This window comes from Ogataea parapolymorpha, chromosome III, assembly GCF_000187245.1.
Source record: "Ogataea parapolymorpha DL-1 chromosome III, whole genome shotgun sequence".
NCBI lineage: Eukaryota > Fungi > Ascomycota > Pichiomycetes > Pichiales > Pichiaceae > Ogataea > Ogataea parapolymorpha.
The window spans coordinates 596,770-610,212 of record NC_027864.1 but is presented as its reverse complement, the minus strand read 5'-3'; the positions used below and the strand labels follow the sequence as shown (position 1 = coordinate 610,212).

The following is a 13,443-nucleotide window of genomic DNA, read 5'->3' as shown; positions in this document are numbered from 1 at the left end:
AAAGCGCAGAATTGAAAACAGCACGTAGCCATAGATAAGCACACATGCCCATAGAGGCAGCCGCAGAAGGGCCACGAGCACCGTGTGGTGCAAATCTCTCAGGGTCTCGTTAACGAGCTCGCGCATTTGATTTGGAAAACTATTCTGCCCGGGTAACCCTTTCTGGAGGAGAGATTTCGTGGATGTGGACCGAGGGGTGGTCGAGGCCGTCGACCTGCGAGATCTGCAGCGGCGTGATGAAAATGGTCTGTGTTTTGGGGTTGTCGGCGACTTTCTGCAGAATCAGCTTGAGCGCGAGTCTGCGGTTGACCTGGTCCATGAAAACGTCAAACTCGTCCAGGCCACGCACTTTCGACTGCATCGGCTTCCAGATCGCCAGCAAAAACGCGATCTGCGCAAACGACTTCTCGCCGCCCGAAAACGACTCCACATTCCGCAGCTTCTCGGACGGTTTTGTCGACACCTTGAGCACGAGCCTGGCCTTGGCAAAGTCGAAGTCGATTTTTCCCGTAAAGCCGCGCAGCCGCAAGGCAGACTCAAAAACGCTGTTCACCTCCTGGATCAGAAGGCTGGCCGTTGCGGTGAGATTGTCGAGCCGCGCCTGCAACGACGACGCCAGGTGGTTGTGCAGTTTCACCGAGTCCTGGTACTTGTTTTTCACGTCGTTGTATACGTCGTGCGCCCGAATCACGTTCAGCTTTGCCTGGTCTCTGCTCACCCCAACGTCACGCTCGATCTTCGACAGTGTGTTGGCGATCGCCTCGATTTGCGAGTCCACCTTCTCGATCGTGTCTTCCGGTGTCAATGCGGCCTCGTCGCGCGAACAGTGCGACTCAGCACGGCGTGCCAAAGTCTCGATCACAGGCGGTAGCTGCACATGCACAAAGTCGTCCAGCTTGTTCACGTCTGCACGAAACTTGCCGATCTTCATCTGGTGGCTGCGCACCGCGTCGCGCGCCTCGCCGATCTTGTCTCTGAGCTCCTCGATCTGCGCGTTTAGCTCGGCCTTGTCGCGCTGGATGCGCTTGATTTCGTTGCCGCACGCCGTAAACTTGTCGCGTCCCTGCCGGTACTCCTGCACCAACGTCTCGATTTCGGCCTTTCGTGTCTTGATCCGCTCCACGTTCAGCTGGATCTGCGCGCTCAGGTTCTTGTGATCCTCCTGGTGCGACTCCAGCTTGCCCGTGCCCCGCTGCAAATCCTCCAGCTTGTTCTCGATCTTTGCCAGCGACTTGGTTAGCACCATCGCGCGCTGCCTGAGCTCCTGGATCTCACTTTTCGCTGCGCCCACCTCGCCGTCCAGCTTCTTCTCGCTCTCGCGCCACCGCGCCTCTGCCTCGCGCAGTCGCTCGCTCGTCTCCTTCAGCTGCCGGTCCAGCTGCGAAGTAGGGTTCTCTGCGTCTCCAGTCCTGTGCAAACTCAGCCAGCCGCGGTTTTTGAACGCGCTGATCGGGTCCGTCTGCAACCGGTTGTTCCTCTTGGATATCCGCAGAGCACCGCCGGGGATCATGCAGATCACCGCAGAAATGCGATTCTCGCGGTCTGCCAACAGCACCTGCTCCGCCGTCTCGCGGTCCTCGATCAGCAGCGTGCTGTGGATCTTGCTCGTGTCAACCAGACCGCACTCCACGGTGCGGTCGTCAAAAACAAGCACATCCACCATTTTCAAATAGTTGCCTCGAGGAACGCTCGCCGAGTAGTCAAACACCTCTGCCCGACGCACAGTAATGTCGCTCTGCACCTGATAAAACTTCATTCGCTCGCGCAAAAGACTGGAATCCGAGAAATTCTCAGCAACAAACGTCCCCAGCTGTCTCTGTAGCAAAATCTCAATCACCCACCCCCACTTGTCAAATTCGGACCGCAGCGAAAATTTCATCCCCAATGGCCCCGTGATCCGGCCCTTGTACCGCTGGGCGCTTGTCTGGAGCTCCTTGAGAAGCCGCACCACACCCGTGCCGAATCCGTCGAGCCGACTACACTGCCGGTTGTGGAACTGCGCGCGACTCTGGTCCAGCCGGCTCAGCTCCAACTTGAGCTCACCGGCCTCCTTGCGGAATGCCTCATTCAAATCCGCCTTCTGCGTTTTGATCTCCTCCACCAGGGTCAGCAGCTCGCTCGACCGCGCTCGACACTCGCCCAATTCCTTCTCCTGCTTCGTCTTGAGCGTCTGAAGATTAGTCAGCACAGAGCTCGTGTCCGAATCCAGCCGGCTCTTCTCGATCTCGATCTTTTCCTCGACAGCACGCAAGTTGCTCTCGTCGACGCTGATCTCGTTCTGGATCGCTGTCTGCTTGGACTGCACGTCCTTGAGCCGCTCCTGCGTTGTTTTCAGCATCTCCTTCAAAGCATCCTTTTCCTGCTCCTGCTTCTGCAACTGCTCGTCTAAATCCAACACCGTCTGCGCCTTGTCGTCCTTCTCTGCCTGGTAGCCACGTATTTTGTCCTCCGACTCCGCCACAAACTTGTCCGAGTTCTCCATCTCGCGCTGCCGCTCCTCCAGCAGGTTTTTCGCAAGCCGCAGCTGCTCCTCCTTGTTCACAACCTCCAGCCACAGCCGCTTCCCAGAAAGCAGGTCCTGCTGCTTCTTGAACTCGTCGGAGTTCTTGAAGTTGTTCCACAGCTCCAGCGCTCGGTCCAGCTTGGCCTTGGACTCGTGCAAAATCTCCTCGTCCTGCGCCAGCTTCAGCTTAATCTCGCTCACGTCTTTCTGCAGCTCTTGCACGTTGTTGAACGTCTCCTGGAGTCTCGTGCCCTCCATGAAGTAGCGGAATTTACCTTCGTCCGTGGAGTGTGCCAAAAACGTCTTGGCCTCTGTCTGTGTCAGGATGGTCATCGGGTTGCCGATGGTGATACCGTAGTAGTCGAGAATATCGTCGATCGTCTGCTTCTTAGTCGATCGCACCTTGCCCGTCTCGTCTTTAATCTGGCACGACGGGCTCGAGTCTACCTTCAGCACACGCTCGATCGTAATGATTTTGCCGTACTCGTGCGGCCTGTACGCCTCAGGGCCCTCGTTTTTGAACGTCACGATCGCTCGCGCCACGTTCTTGCCGTGCATGATCAGACCCTTCAGCGAGTTGCCCCTGTCAGTATCGCTTGCCTTGGCCCCCAGGGCCACAGAAATGCCCGTCAGAATCGCCGACTTGCCCGACCCGTTGCGGCCGATGATAAAGTTTGTCTGCTCGCCAAAGTCCAGCTTGAACGCGGCGTGACACATAAAATTATACAGCTCCAGCCTGAGGATTATTCCGGCTCGCGCAGGGCTCTCGTCAACTGCCGCAACGTCCGAGCTGTGTGCCTGGGTCATGAGCCCCACACGCCGCCGTTTGAGATGTCGCGTCACGTTCTGCGTGAACTGCTCGTTCACGTCGATCTGCGAATCCTGCACGGCGATCTGGTCACCCGCTTCTGCAGAACTTAGCGACTCGAGCGTTTCTATCGAGCTCGGCAGCGTTGCCGTGCTCGTGTTTTCTCCTTCGGCGTCTGCCGACGACATGTCCCCAGCAGATCGCTTCATACAATAAATAAAATAAATAAAAATAAAAAATCAAATAAATTATGTCTCGACGAATTTTCGACCTCACCAAGCTGGACACCAAATGGACGACCAGGTGGAAGAAGCAGGGCTGCTCGCTGAACCCACGCAGGAAAGTGGCCCCCACCAAGGGCAAGATCTACTCGACTGCGATGTTCCCGTACCCCTCGGGCATTCTCCATATGGGCCATCTTAGGGTGTACACTATAGCCGACGTGCTGGCCAGATTTTACCGCATGCAAGGGTACAACGTGATTAATCCGATGGGCTGGGATGCCTTTGGATTGCCTGCGGAAAACGCCGCTGTCGACCGCAACGTGAGCCCTGAGAAGTGGACTAAGCTCAACATCTCGAAAATGAAGGTCCAGATGGAAGCCATGCTGGCCGATTTCGACTGGGACCGCGAGGTTACCACGTGCGATCCTGCCTACTACAAGTGGACGCAGAAGCTATTTTTGCTGATGTACGAGCACGGCTACGCGTACCGCAAGAAGGCAGAGATCAATTGGGACCCTGTGGACCAGACGGTTCTGGCCAACGAGCAGGTCGACTCAGAGGGCCGTTCGTGGCGTTCGGGGGCGGTGGTCGAAAAACGGCTTCTTGAGCAGTGGTTTCTGGGCATTACGAAATTTGCCAAGGAGCTGAATGCCGACCTCGATACTTTGGACGAGTGGCCGGCTAAGGTCAAGGCCATGCAGCGCAACTGGATCGGTGAGAGCACAGGAGCCGAGATTCGGTTCCAGGTCGGCGAGGAGACCACATTTGTGTACACGACGCGCGCCGAGACGATTTTTAGTCTGCAATATTTGGCTTTGGCGGCTGACCATCCTATTGCTACCAAAATAAAACAGACGGCACCCGAGCTTGCTGAACAGTACGATACAGGCGTGAAGCTGCCCTTGGAGGCGACGAATCCCGTCACCGGCGAAAAGGTGCCTGTATTTGTTGCGCCGTACGTCATTTCTGGCTACGGCCACGGAGCAGTGATGGGATGTCCTGCGCACGACGCCAGAGACTACGAGTTCTGGAAAAGCATGGGTGAAACGTCAATCCGGTCCACTGTTGAGCCGGAAGACAGCTCTTTAGAGGCCAATGAGCCGTATTTCGGCGCCAGCGGCGTGATGAACGCAGACGCCCAGTTTCTGGCAGGTCTGTCTGCTACCACGGCCCGCGAAAAAATTATCGAGCATCTGGAGTCGCACCAGCTCGGCCAAAAACGCACAACCTACAGACTACGCGATTGGCTGGTCAGCAGGCAGCGGTTCTGGGGCGCTCCGATCCCGATAATTCACTGCGACCGCTGCGGCACGGTCCCGGTTCCAGACGATCAGCTGCCTGTGCTGTTGCCCAAGGTCGACAAGCTTCTAGGCCGTGGCGGGTCGCCGCTCGCGCAAATCCCGGAATTTGTCAACGTGGAGTGTCCCTCGTGCGGAGGTGCTGCCCGCCGCGACACAGACACCATGGACACCTTCATGGACTCGTCGTGGTATCTGTTCCGGTACCTGGATCCGCATAACGAGCAGCAGTTGATGGATCCCAAGGTGGTGAGTCCGCTGCTGAGCGTGGACCAGTACCTGGGCGGCATTGAGCACGCCATATTGCACCTGCTATATGTGCGGTTTGTGAGCAAGTTCCTGAACACAATCGGCTATTGGGATGGCAGCGCTGTGAACGGAGAGCCGATCAAAAAACTTGTGAGCCAGGGAATGGTCCACGGGCGGACTTTCACGGAGCCAGAGACGGGCCGTTTCCTGAAGCCGGATGAGTACGAGATAATGTCCGACGGTAGGGCCGTGATGAAGGAGACTGGCAGGACAGCGGCCGTGTCGTTTGAAAAAATGTCCAAGTCGAAACATAACGGCGCCGATCCATCGGACTGTATAGCCCGCCATGGAGCAGACGCTACCAGAGCTCACGTGCTGTTCCAGGCGCCAATCGAGGACGTTTTGAACTGGGACGAGGACAAGATTGTTGGTATTGAAAGATGGCTGGCCAAGGTGTTGACCATTGCCGGTGGTTTGCGTGAACGTTTGAAAGAGCCGGTGCAACCAAAACCAACAGATCTGTACACCAAGTCCGAGATTTCTGTCCACAACGAGTGTCAGCAGCTTCTGCATTCTATCACGGACTCTTTGAGCAAATCGCTGTCGCTGAATACAGTGATCTCAGATTACATGAAGTACACTAACAAGATCTACAGCGAGCTGAACAACAAGGACGTTTCCACGGCTGTGCTTTACGTTTCCTATCTGGACCTTCTGAAAGCGCTGAGCCCTGTCGCACCCAGTGTGAGCGAGGAGGCAAACGAGGTGCTTCATCCATGGCCGGTTGAATCTGTTTTGACGGCCGATTGGCCGGAAATCAGGCCTCTTATTGCTGCTACCGTTCCGTACACTGTGATGGTGAACGGCAGAATGAGGTTTGTCTACCACGGCCCGGAGAATTTGATAGAGGACCGGGAAAGGTGCATCTCCCAGATCTTGACCACTCCGGAAGGAGAAAAATGGATTGGAACGAAAAATATCAAAAAGGTCATTCTCAAACCTAAAACGGTGGTTTTCATCGTGGAGAAATAAATTCACATGATAAATTATCTGTATATAGATATAATAAGCATTGCAAAAAGTAATTTTTTTTGGTCCCTAAGGAAAATGTCCAAAAGAGTCCAGAAAACTCAGTATCTGCTGCGACTGCTAGCCAATCCCAAGCTCTATAGCCTGCTGGGCAGCCCATTCGAAGACCCTCTGAAGCTCGACTCGCTGCTGTCGACCGTCTGTTATGGATCTTTGTTTATCTCTGAACTTATCAAGAGAAGGCCAGAACTCGTGCAGATTCTGAGTAACTTGGCGGAAAAATTGAAGATCCAAGGATTCCTCTCGCTCATAAAGGCATACATACAAAAGATACAACGCGCGCTCGATCCAAAACAGCGTTTCTCTATTAATGTTCCTCTAGACTCCTTATCCACCAAGTTGAGACTCATATCGGACTATATTGCCGACGTGCGCATCTTCAATCGCATGTGGGGCCTGCCCGGATTGCTAGCGTTCGGCCTCGAAGACTTGCACAGGATACTCAGAGCAGATTCAAGTCTCGTCACAAAACTGCTGGAAGCCACAAGCACCATATCCATCGTGGCGTACCAGCCGCTCGAAAATATCGCTTTTGCAGCCGACCACAACTGGACGCACCTTGAAAAGTCGGCCTCACTGGGGTACTATGTGGCCTCGTCGCGACTATGGGCCGTGTTTGTCGTGCTGGAGGTTTTGAAGCTGGTGAAGACCATGGTTCAAACTAAACTTGCCGGCAAGCAGCTCGACCTTCTCCACAACCGCTCTCTGAACCGCTCGTTGGTCGCCAACATCGCCAATTTGCCGCTTACTGTGCATTGGTCTTCGTACGATGGGTGCCTTAGTGATCTCACCGTGGGATTCTTGGGCACCATGTCCAGTTTGTTCGCCACAATAGATTCATGGGGGGAAGTGTTTGCACAGGTGCGCCAACTTTGATAGCGCTATTCATAGTTATAGAATTCCTCCTCTGTCGAGGTGTGCGTCCGTAAATACTCGAGGTGAGGCAAGAATAGACCTTGGCACTCGGCATTCGCCTTGGAATTTTTGATGTACTGCAAGCCAAGTCCCGTCAACTTGTCTTGGATCTCCACAGAGGCGGCATCTTTTGTTTCGTTCGGCGTCCATTGCGGACAAATCAGCTGCGTTATAAGCTCCCACATCCGCAGGTCAAAACCATACGCCGAATTTGGTAATTTTCCTGGATACAGCTTGCGGTGTTTCAGCTCCCCGTTCTGTTCCCACGAAATCTCGTCCCTCAGTTTATCAGGGTACAATTTCGGATAAGACAAGTGCATAAACATCAACCTGGCATCGTCTCCGTCTTGGAAGTCGTAGAAATTAGACAGGTACGGCGGCATTTTTTCCTCTGTGTGAGTGGTAGGATCCCATTGTCCTAGAGCCTTTGCATGGTAGCCATAGGTGTCGTGATACCCTAAGAACTTCATGCTCTGCTTGACCTGATAGACCGGCTTTCGAAGCGCGTATGCAGCAGCAATAAAAGTGTCTTTATCTCCTTCTCCTGCTCCTCCCTGGGTCAAAAGCGGGTAGTAGTGCGAAGGCCCAAACATATTGTAGTATAATGACAATAAAAGAGTTTCGACCTGCGTCTCCTTGTTCACCAGCAACATGCCAGACTCGCTGGCCGGGTTGGGCAAGGTTCCAGGCAAATCATGGTAATTCCACTCGTCTGGAGACTCTCTATCCATAAATTGGCCGCGCACAGGGTGATCACCAACCGGTATATCAGCTATTCTGTAAAAATATGGATGCGTGGTTCTGGACCAGCAGTCGGGCCATAAGACCAACCCATATTCTTCAAACACAGGCCAGTCAAACAAAATGTCCGGATTGTGGATTACCACGTTGTCTGCGTCCAGCAGGAGAACCCTTTTGAAACTGGAAGCAAAAATTGCCAAAATCTTGTACTGATACCCGTCGATTTGTAGCTTTTTCCTGTATTTGTGCATGGGGAGCTCTTTGAAGCCAAGTACGCATTTAGCATTGAGAGCAGGTAGCAGTCGGTCACAGAAGTCTCGCTCATACTCTTGCTCCGACGCGATGAACACCTCCACGGGTAATTGGCACCCTGTGGATCTCAATTGGTTGATATTCAGCAACGCCAACCAAGAAAAGCGTCCTCCTCCGACCATTACAATCCCATCTCCGTATATTTGTTTCTGCGGGTCCCCAAAAATGCTCATCTGCAGATCGCGTATTTTATCGACGAATTGCTGATGTTGCGTTTTCAGATCCAGCAATGTTGTTTCCTTGATGTCCAAAAGCCCCATCAGATACTTCTCGCTGAAATGGAAGTCTGAGTCGCTGGAAAACTTTTGTTGTGCTTTCTCGCCGTTGATATAATTTGTTAGGGGAGGGGATTTGGGCTTCGTTTCGACCAATAAATTGAACAAATGGTCCACGAGCGCGTTTTTGTTTTTTTGCGTGAACCAAAATCCACCACTTGTTCGCACGGTGTCATCCGAGTAGTCCCGGAGCCTTGAGGACTGTGAATTGCCACCCACCGATTCTATCGGCACCAATGGCAAGGCACCCTGCTCCCCCATATGTATTATTTGCTTTTCCGAGTTTCTGGCCGAGAAGACGAAGAGTTGCACAGTGAGCAACAGTATGGCTGCGGCTCCAATCTTTACGAGCCGTTTCTTATTCACAAACAAAGACATGACTGTATATCAACATATAATAAATTGCGATCTAGCGTGATATAAAAAATAAAGCTAAATTATCCTAGAAAGTTTAGCACATGTGGATTCTTTCTTTAAGGCCTATTTTTTTTCCCTTGTTTAAATTTAAAGTTTATTAGTTTATTGTCTCGCTTGTGATGAAATGATAACGCCATTTTTTTCTACTCGATACATAAAATCATATCAATAATGAACAGTTCCCTGGGGAGGCGTTTGAATGTTGTTTTCCTTGTCCCATTCAGAGCCGGAATCGGTCTGGTAATCTGAATCGGCCTTAGATCTGAGGCCAAGGTCGACGGAAAACAAGAACATGATCACACCGAACCAGAAACACACGGCCCATTCAAACACTGCAGAGACTCCCCACAGCCGAGAAGCGTCGCCATGTCTGCTTGCAACGCGCATGCAAGCGACATAGCCAATAGCGAGAGCGATTCCAATAATCAGCCACACTAGTTTCAGCCAGGCACTCCATTTGAACCATTTAAAATGAGTATAATGTTTGGCGTAGATGAAGTACAAGCTGATATTGCAGATTGCCCAAAAAAGATCGAGCACAATGAAGATACCCACAAAGGTCAAGTGAACAGTGTCATATTTGGTGTCCTTGAAGCAGGACACAAAAAAGATGGAAAGCGAGGACAAAAAGGTCAGTATAATACAAGCAACATGTAGAGCCGTGGCTGTGCGACGGAACCGTGGTAGCAAATAACGTTTCCGGCGAGATCTAAGGTAGGTCTCCTCTATAACGGACCACACGAAAAAAAACCCCATGGTTGCTGTGCCGGCAATGAAAAGTCCTTGCAAATTGGTGGCTCCGATGTTGGACAAATACACAATGAGATGAGCCATGTAAATGTGATCTTGCTCGTAGTTAGGCCTGCCCTGCGCCACCCAACACACGATCATGGCAATCAGCATTCCCCACCATGCTGCCACGGAGAGTAGCGGCAAGATGAAGGCCCATCTGGGCCTCACATTTGGTGAATTGAAAGAACCAATTTTAATCATGGGAGAAGAATTTCAAGCAAATTGTTGGAAAAACGTCTATGTCTACTTGAGCAAACGAGGAAACTTCTTAATAATGCATAACGCAATTTTTTATTGTATTTTTAGCCCGCGATTCAGTTTAATTATCAGCCCCGAATTGAACTAAAAGGAAAATTTATTGTTTTGACACATAGGCTGCAGGTCACGTGAATCGATACTGAAATTTTTTCTGTATTGTCACCCAACTAAAAAGATGTACTACGGTATATTGTACACAATCTATGAATTCTATTGAGAGACTGGCTATGGTGCAACGCCATTTCCAGATGAAACACCCGCTTCCCGAGTTTCCGTACTTATCGCAAATAGAAAGAGACGAGTATTTCCGTCAATCCCAGCAGCAGAATCTTAATCAGCCTCAAATGGCTGTTATTATGGCATCCGTTTGGAAAAATCAGTACAGTGGACCGAACATCAACATGCATCCTTTGAAATGATCGAGTATGCCCTTGCAGATGTTCCGAATGTATGCTAGGTCAGCAAGGTCGGGATTGATCTCTGCGAGTTTGTCAACTTGTATTTTGGACCGGCCTTTTTGCACTTGATCTAATAACGCGGTCTCCGAAAGTGGATTCGTTTTGAAGCAATTTAGAAACACAAGGTCTGCGAAAGTCAGCAGTGCTATAGTTTTAGAGTCGATAGAATGCTGCTCTTGAGAAGTCAGACCCACAGACCTTTCTGTAGCCGACTCGATGTCGCTTTCCTCAGGCACAACGTGCTCTTCTGGACGTTCTTTTTGGTCTCTGCAGTTGTCCGATTTCTTATTTTCAATTTCAAGACAGTCAATGAGATCATCCACGAGCTCCAGTTTGGCTTCTGCAAATGTGTCACTGAAATAAACATCGCTGAAATCCTCGCTTGGATTTTCAGCAACATTAGTGAGACTGCAGCTCAATCTGTAAAGAACATTTTCCAATTCGAACGAAGGCGCATTTGGAACTGGAATGTCGAGCTCACTGGATGTCCAGAGAGCAACTTCGGCATATTTCTCAGTAGGTCTTTTCTTTAACATCTGTTTCATCTCGTTTTTGAAGGGTGAGGATATATTAACCACTAAAGGTTTGAATATTTTTCGTAGCAGCTCATCGACCATGCCCGACAAATCCAAGGTTTGGAACTTTTGTGCTGAAGTAGAGATGCGGTTAAAATGGTCGTAAATCGTGTTGATGTTGATATTTTCCCTCAGCTGGCATAAAACTCGAATGATGTAGAAATGCTTAATTGGCGAAGACTCTCCTGAATCAACTAGCTTTCCGATTTCCTTCAAGAAGTCGGTAATCAGGTTGTTGAGCTGGTCTATCACAAAGCAGATACCCTCATCAACTAAATTGTTGAGATAAGCGGCCGTCTTTCCCCAGTATTCATCATCGTCGTAGTCATCAATTGACAAGACTTGTTTTGTCAAGGAAGACGACAACTTCGACAAGCTTTGAAGTGAGTCCAGCACCATTACAAGAGTCTGCTTGAACTGACCAAGCTGCGTCACAATGGCGTCAATCGTGTACAACGATGGATTTGAGATTTGCGAGAGATAGAGATCAATGTTGGTGAGATCGGTGTACTGGAATAGGTTCAGTCCAGACGTTGTGCGAGTCGATTGCAAAAGATCTGAGCTACCATAAGTTTCCAAGATCAAATTCGAAATATTCTGGAAGTTCCCGACGTTGCTTTCCAAAAATTCAAAGAAAACTGACCTCCACACAGATAAAAGATTATCCAAGAGTCTCGAATCTTCATATTTGATATCCACCAGAGAAGTGAATTTCTTGAAGGATTGAAGCACTTTGCTAAGCGAGGAAGAAAGCGCCTCGATATCCCTCGACTGAACAAAGTCGTTACCAACTTGTTCCTTGAGATAAGCACCCACATTGATTTTCCAATTTTCGCTGATCTTGTCCACTTCTCCTTCCGGTATATTTTTCAGCTCGTTCAGTGAAAGAGGGAAATCCACTTTGTAACTTGCGGGTATATCGAGCCAGCGAGAATATTTCCTGAAACCTGTGTTGGCGACCCAATTTGAATTTGCTGAGCTGTATACTTGGCGCATCAGGGTTGTAGGAAGCTTTGAGCAGAACACCCCGAGGTAGCTGAGCGTGTTATAAATGTAGCTCAGACAATTGTGTAAATCGTGTTTTAGCTCGAATTCTCGCACTTTGCCATAACGCAAATCGAGATACCATTCAAGAGCTTTGAGGATCTGGCTTCGTGCAACAAAAATGTACGACACCAGCAAATGCAGAGCAAACTCGTAATCACCGTCACCAGTGCACTCGGCCATCTCTGTTCGCAATTCTTGCAGAAACTCCTGTTTCATTTTGCCAAACTTCTCCACCACATACGATGTCCCTTTCAGTTCGTCCCCAAAAAAGCTCTCCGTGAGATAAAACTGCTTAGCGAGTTGAACAAACTGTAGCGAAACAGACTCGTGCGAATTCTCACCATCCTCGTGCTCGTAAACCCGCGTTTCTGCTTGCAATTCCTCGACCTCTTCTCGTAGAACTTGGAGACCAAAATCCAGGTGGTCAACAATGTTTCGCAACAACACTTGTCGATTACGGAACTTGGTTTTTTCCAAAGCATTGGCTCGGACCTCGGAGGAGAACTTATTAAAGTTTCGCAGACTTTTGTCATCGTATTTCGCTTTTCTGTACGTCAGATCAGATAGACGAGAGGTTTGCTGGTCGGCAAGTTCGTTCATTTGGATAATGTCGTCTGCCACTTTTAAAAGGTCTCTATAATTGTTCCCCACCAAAGTTCGCAGTTCCAACCTCTTATTATGGACATCAGCGGCTAGTTGTACCTTTAACTGTTGGAGCTGCTGGATTGAATACTCCTCAAACAGCTCTGCCGCTGACTTGTCCGCCAGCTTAGCAACAAGACCCATGCTATTTTTTCAAATTTCGTGTTATTATTTGTACATATTAACAAGCACTCCGGACACCAACGAGAATCTAGCGTCGTCTTTCGGACATGGAGCGGCGCTGAGAGGCAAACAGATCGCGCTCCAAGCGGGAGTCTGCCCGTCTCTCGTGTATGAAGTTGCACATTCCGCCTCTGTCGCACTCGTTTGTGTAGTAGAGCCGGCACGTAGCGTCGTCGAGGTTGGTCACCGGCGAGAGCTCTGCAAATACGGGCTTGCCGTTGTACCAGCGATCGTTGCATTCCTTGTAGCACTTCATTGCGTCGGCTTCGTCCCTGAAGCGCACATAGACGTTTCCACTGAGGTGGGGGTTCACGTTCTCACAGATGACAATTTTATCCACAGGCCCGTACTTCAGCGCCAGTTCGACAAAAACGTCCTTGTAAAGCGAGTCGATGCGTTGCTGGATTTGCGTTTCGTCGAGCGAGGACACGATCTCCGGCGCGACGGGTTCGGGATCGCCCTTTTTCAGTCCCTCCACATGTTTCGGGTTGTCGTACAGTTTGGGAAACAAAATGGTTCTCGAGTGTTTCGGATACACGTGTGTCCTCACACACTTGTCGCCATGTCGGCAGGCCCCGACTTTTTGGAAAAAAGTGCACAACTGCTTGTTGTGGACCGACCCAGACATAAATTGATCTAAGTTAAATAAATTAATAT

At 50.4% G+C, this 13,443-nt stretch overlaps 7 protein-coding genes across 7 annotated transcripts; 2 read left to right on the top strand and 5 right to left on the bottom strand.

Annotated features, from left to right (window-relative positions):
* Positions 1–139: 139 nt before the first annotated feature.
* HPODL_00507 (uncharacterized protein) lies at positions 140–3,520 on the bottom strand (the record flags this gene model as incomplete). The annotated part of the gene is made up of 1 exon (XM_014080461.1): positions 140–3,520. One exon carries the CDS (start codon positions 3,518–3,520, stop codon positions 140–142), a length of 3,381 nt encoding a protein of 1,126 aa, XP_013935936.1.
* A 41-nt stretch (positions 3,521–3,561) lies between these two features.
* HPODL_00506 (putative leucine--tRNA ligase, mitochondrial) lies at positions 3,562–6,114 on the top strand (the record flags this gene model as incomplete). Its single annotated transcript, XM_014080460.1, has 1 exon — positions 3,562–6,114. The coding sequence occupies one exon, from the start codon at positions 3,562–3,564 to the stop codon at positions 6,112–6,114; it is 2,553 nt and encodes an 850-aa protein (XP_013935935.1).
* Positions 6,115–6,189: 75 nt separating this feature from the next.
* Positions 6,190–7,047, top strand: HPODL_00505 (Peroxisomal membrane protein PEX11C; the record flags this gene model as incomplete). The annotated part of the gene is made up of 1 exon (XM_014080459.1): positions 6,190–7,047. One exon carries the CDS (start codon positions 6,190–6,192, stop codon positions 7,045–7,047), a length of 858 nt encoding a protein of 285 aa, XP_013935934.1.
* A 5-nt stretch (positions 7,048–7,052) lies between these two features.
* On the bottom strand, positions 7,053–8,675 carry HPODL_00504 (mannosyltransferase; the record flags this gene model as incomplete). The annotated part of the gene is made up of 1 exon (XM_014080458.1): positions 7,053–8,675. One exon carries the CDS (start codon positions 8,673–8,675, stop codon positions 7,053–7,055), a length of 1,623 nt encoding a protein of 540 aa, XP_013935933.1.
* A 321-nt stretch (positions 8,676–8,996) lies between these two features.
* Positions 8,997–9,824, bottom strand: HPODL_00503 (Protein SFK1; the record flags this gene model as incomplete). The annotated part of the gene is made up of 1 exon (XM_014080457.1): positions 8,997–9,824. The coding sequence occupies one exon, from the start codon at positions 9,822–9,824 to the stop codon at positions 8,997–8,999; it is 828 nt and encodes a 275-aa protein (XP_013935932.1).
* Positions 9,825–10,257: 433 nt separating this feature from the next.
* Positions 10,258–12,747, bottom strand: HPODL_00502 (uncharacterized protein; the record flags this gene model as incomplete). The annotated part of the gene is made up of 1 exon (XM_014080456.1): positions 10,258–12,747. The coding sequence occupies one exon, from the start codon at positions 12,745–12,747 to the stop codon at positions 10,258–10,260; it is 2,490 nt and encodes an 829-aa protein (XP_013935931.1).
* A 67-nt stretch (positions 12,748–12,814) lies between these two features.
* HPODL_00501 (splicing factor U2AF subunit) lies at positions 12,815–13,414 on the bottom strand (the record flags this gene model as incomplete). The annotated part of the gene is made up of 1 exon (XM_014080455.1): positions 12,815–13,414. One exon carries the CDS (start codon positions 13,412–13,414, stop codon positions 12,815–12,817), a length of 600 nt encoding a protein of 199 aa, XP_013935930.1.
* Between the last annotated feature and the right edge of the window lie 29 nt (positions 13,415–13,443).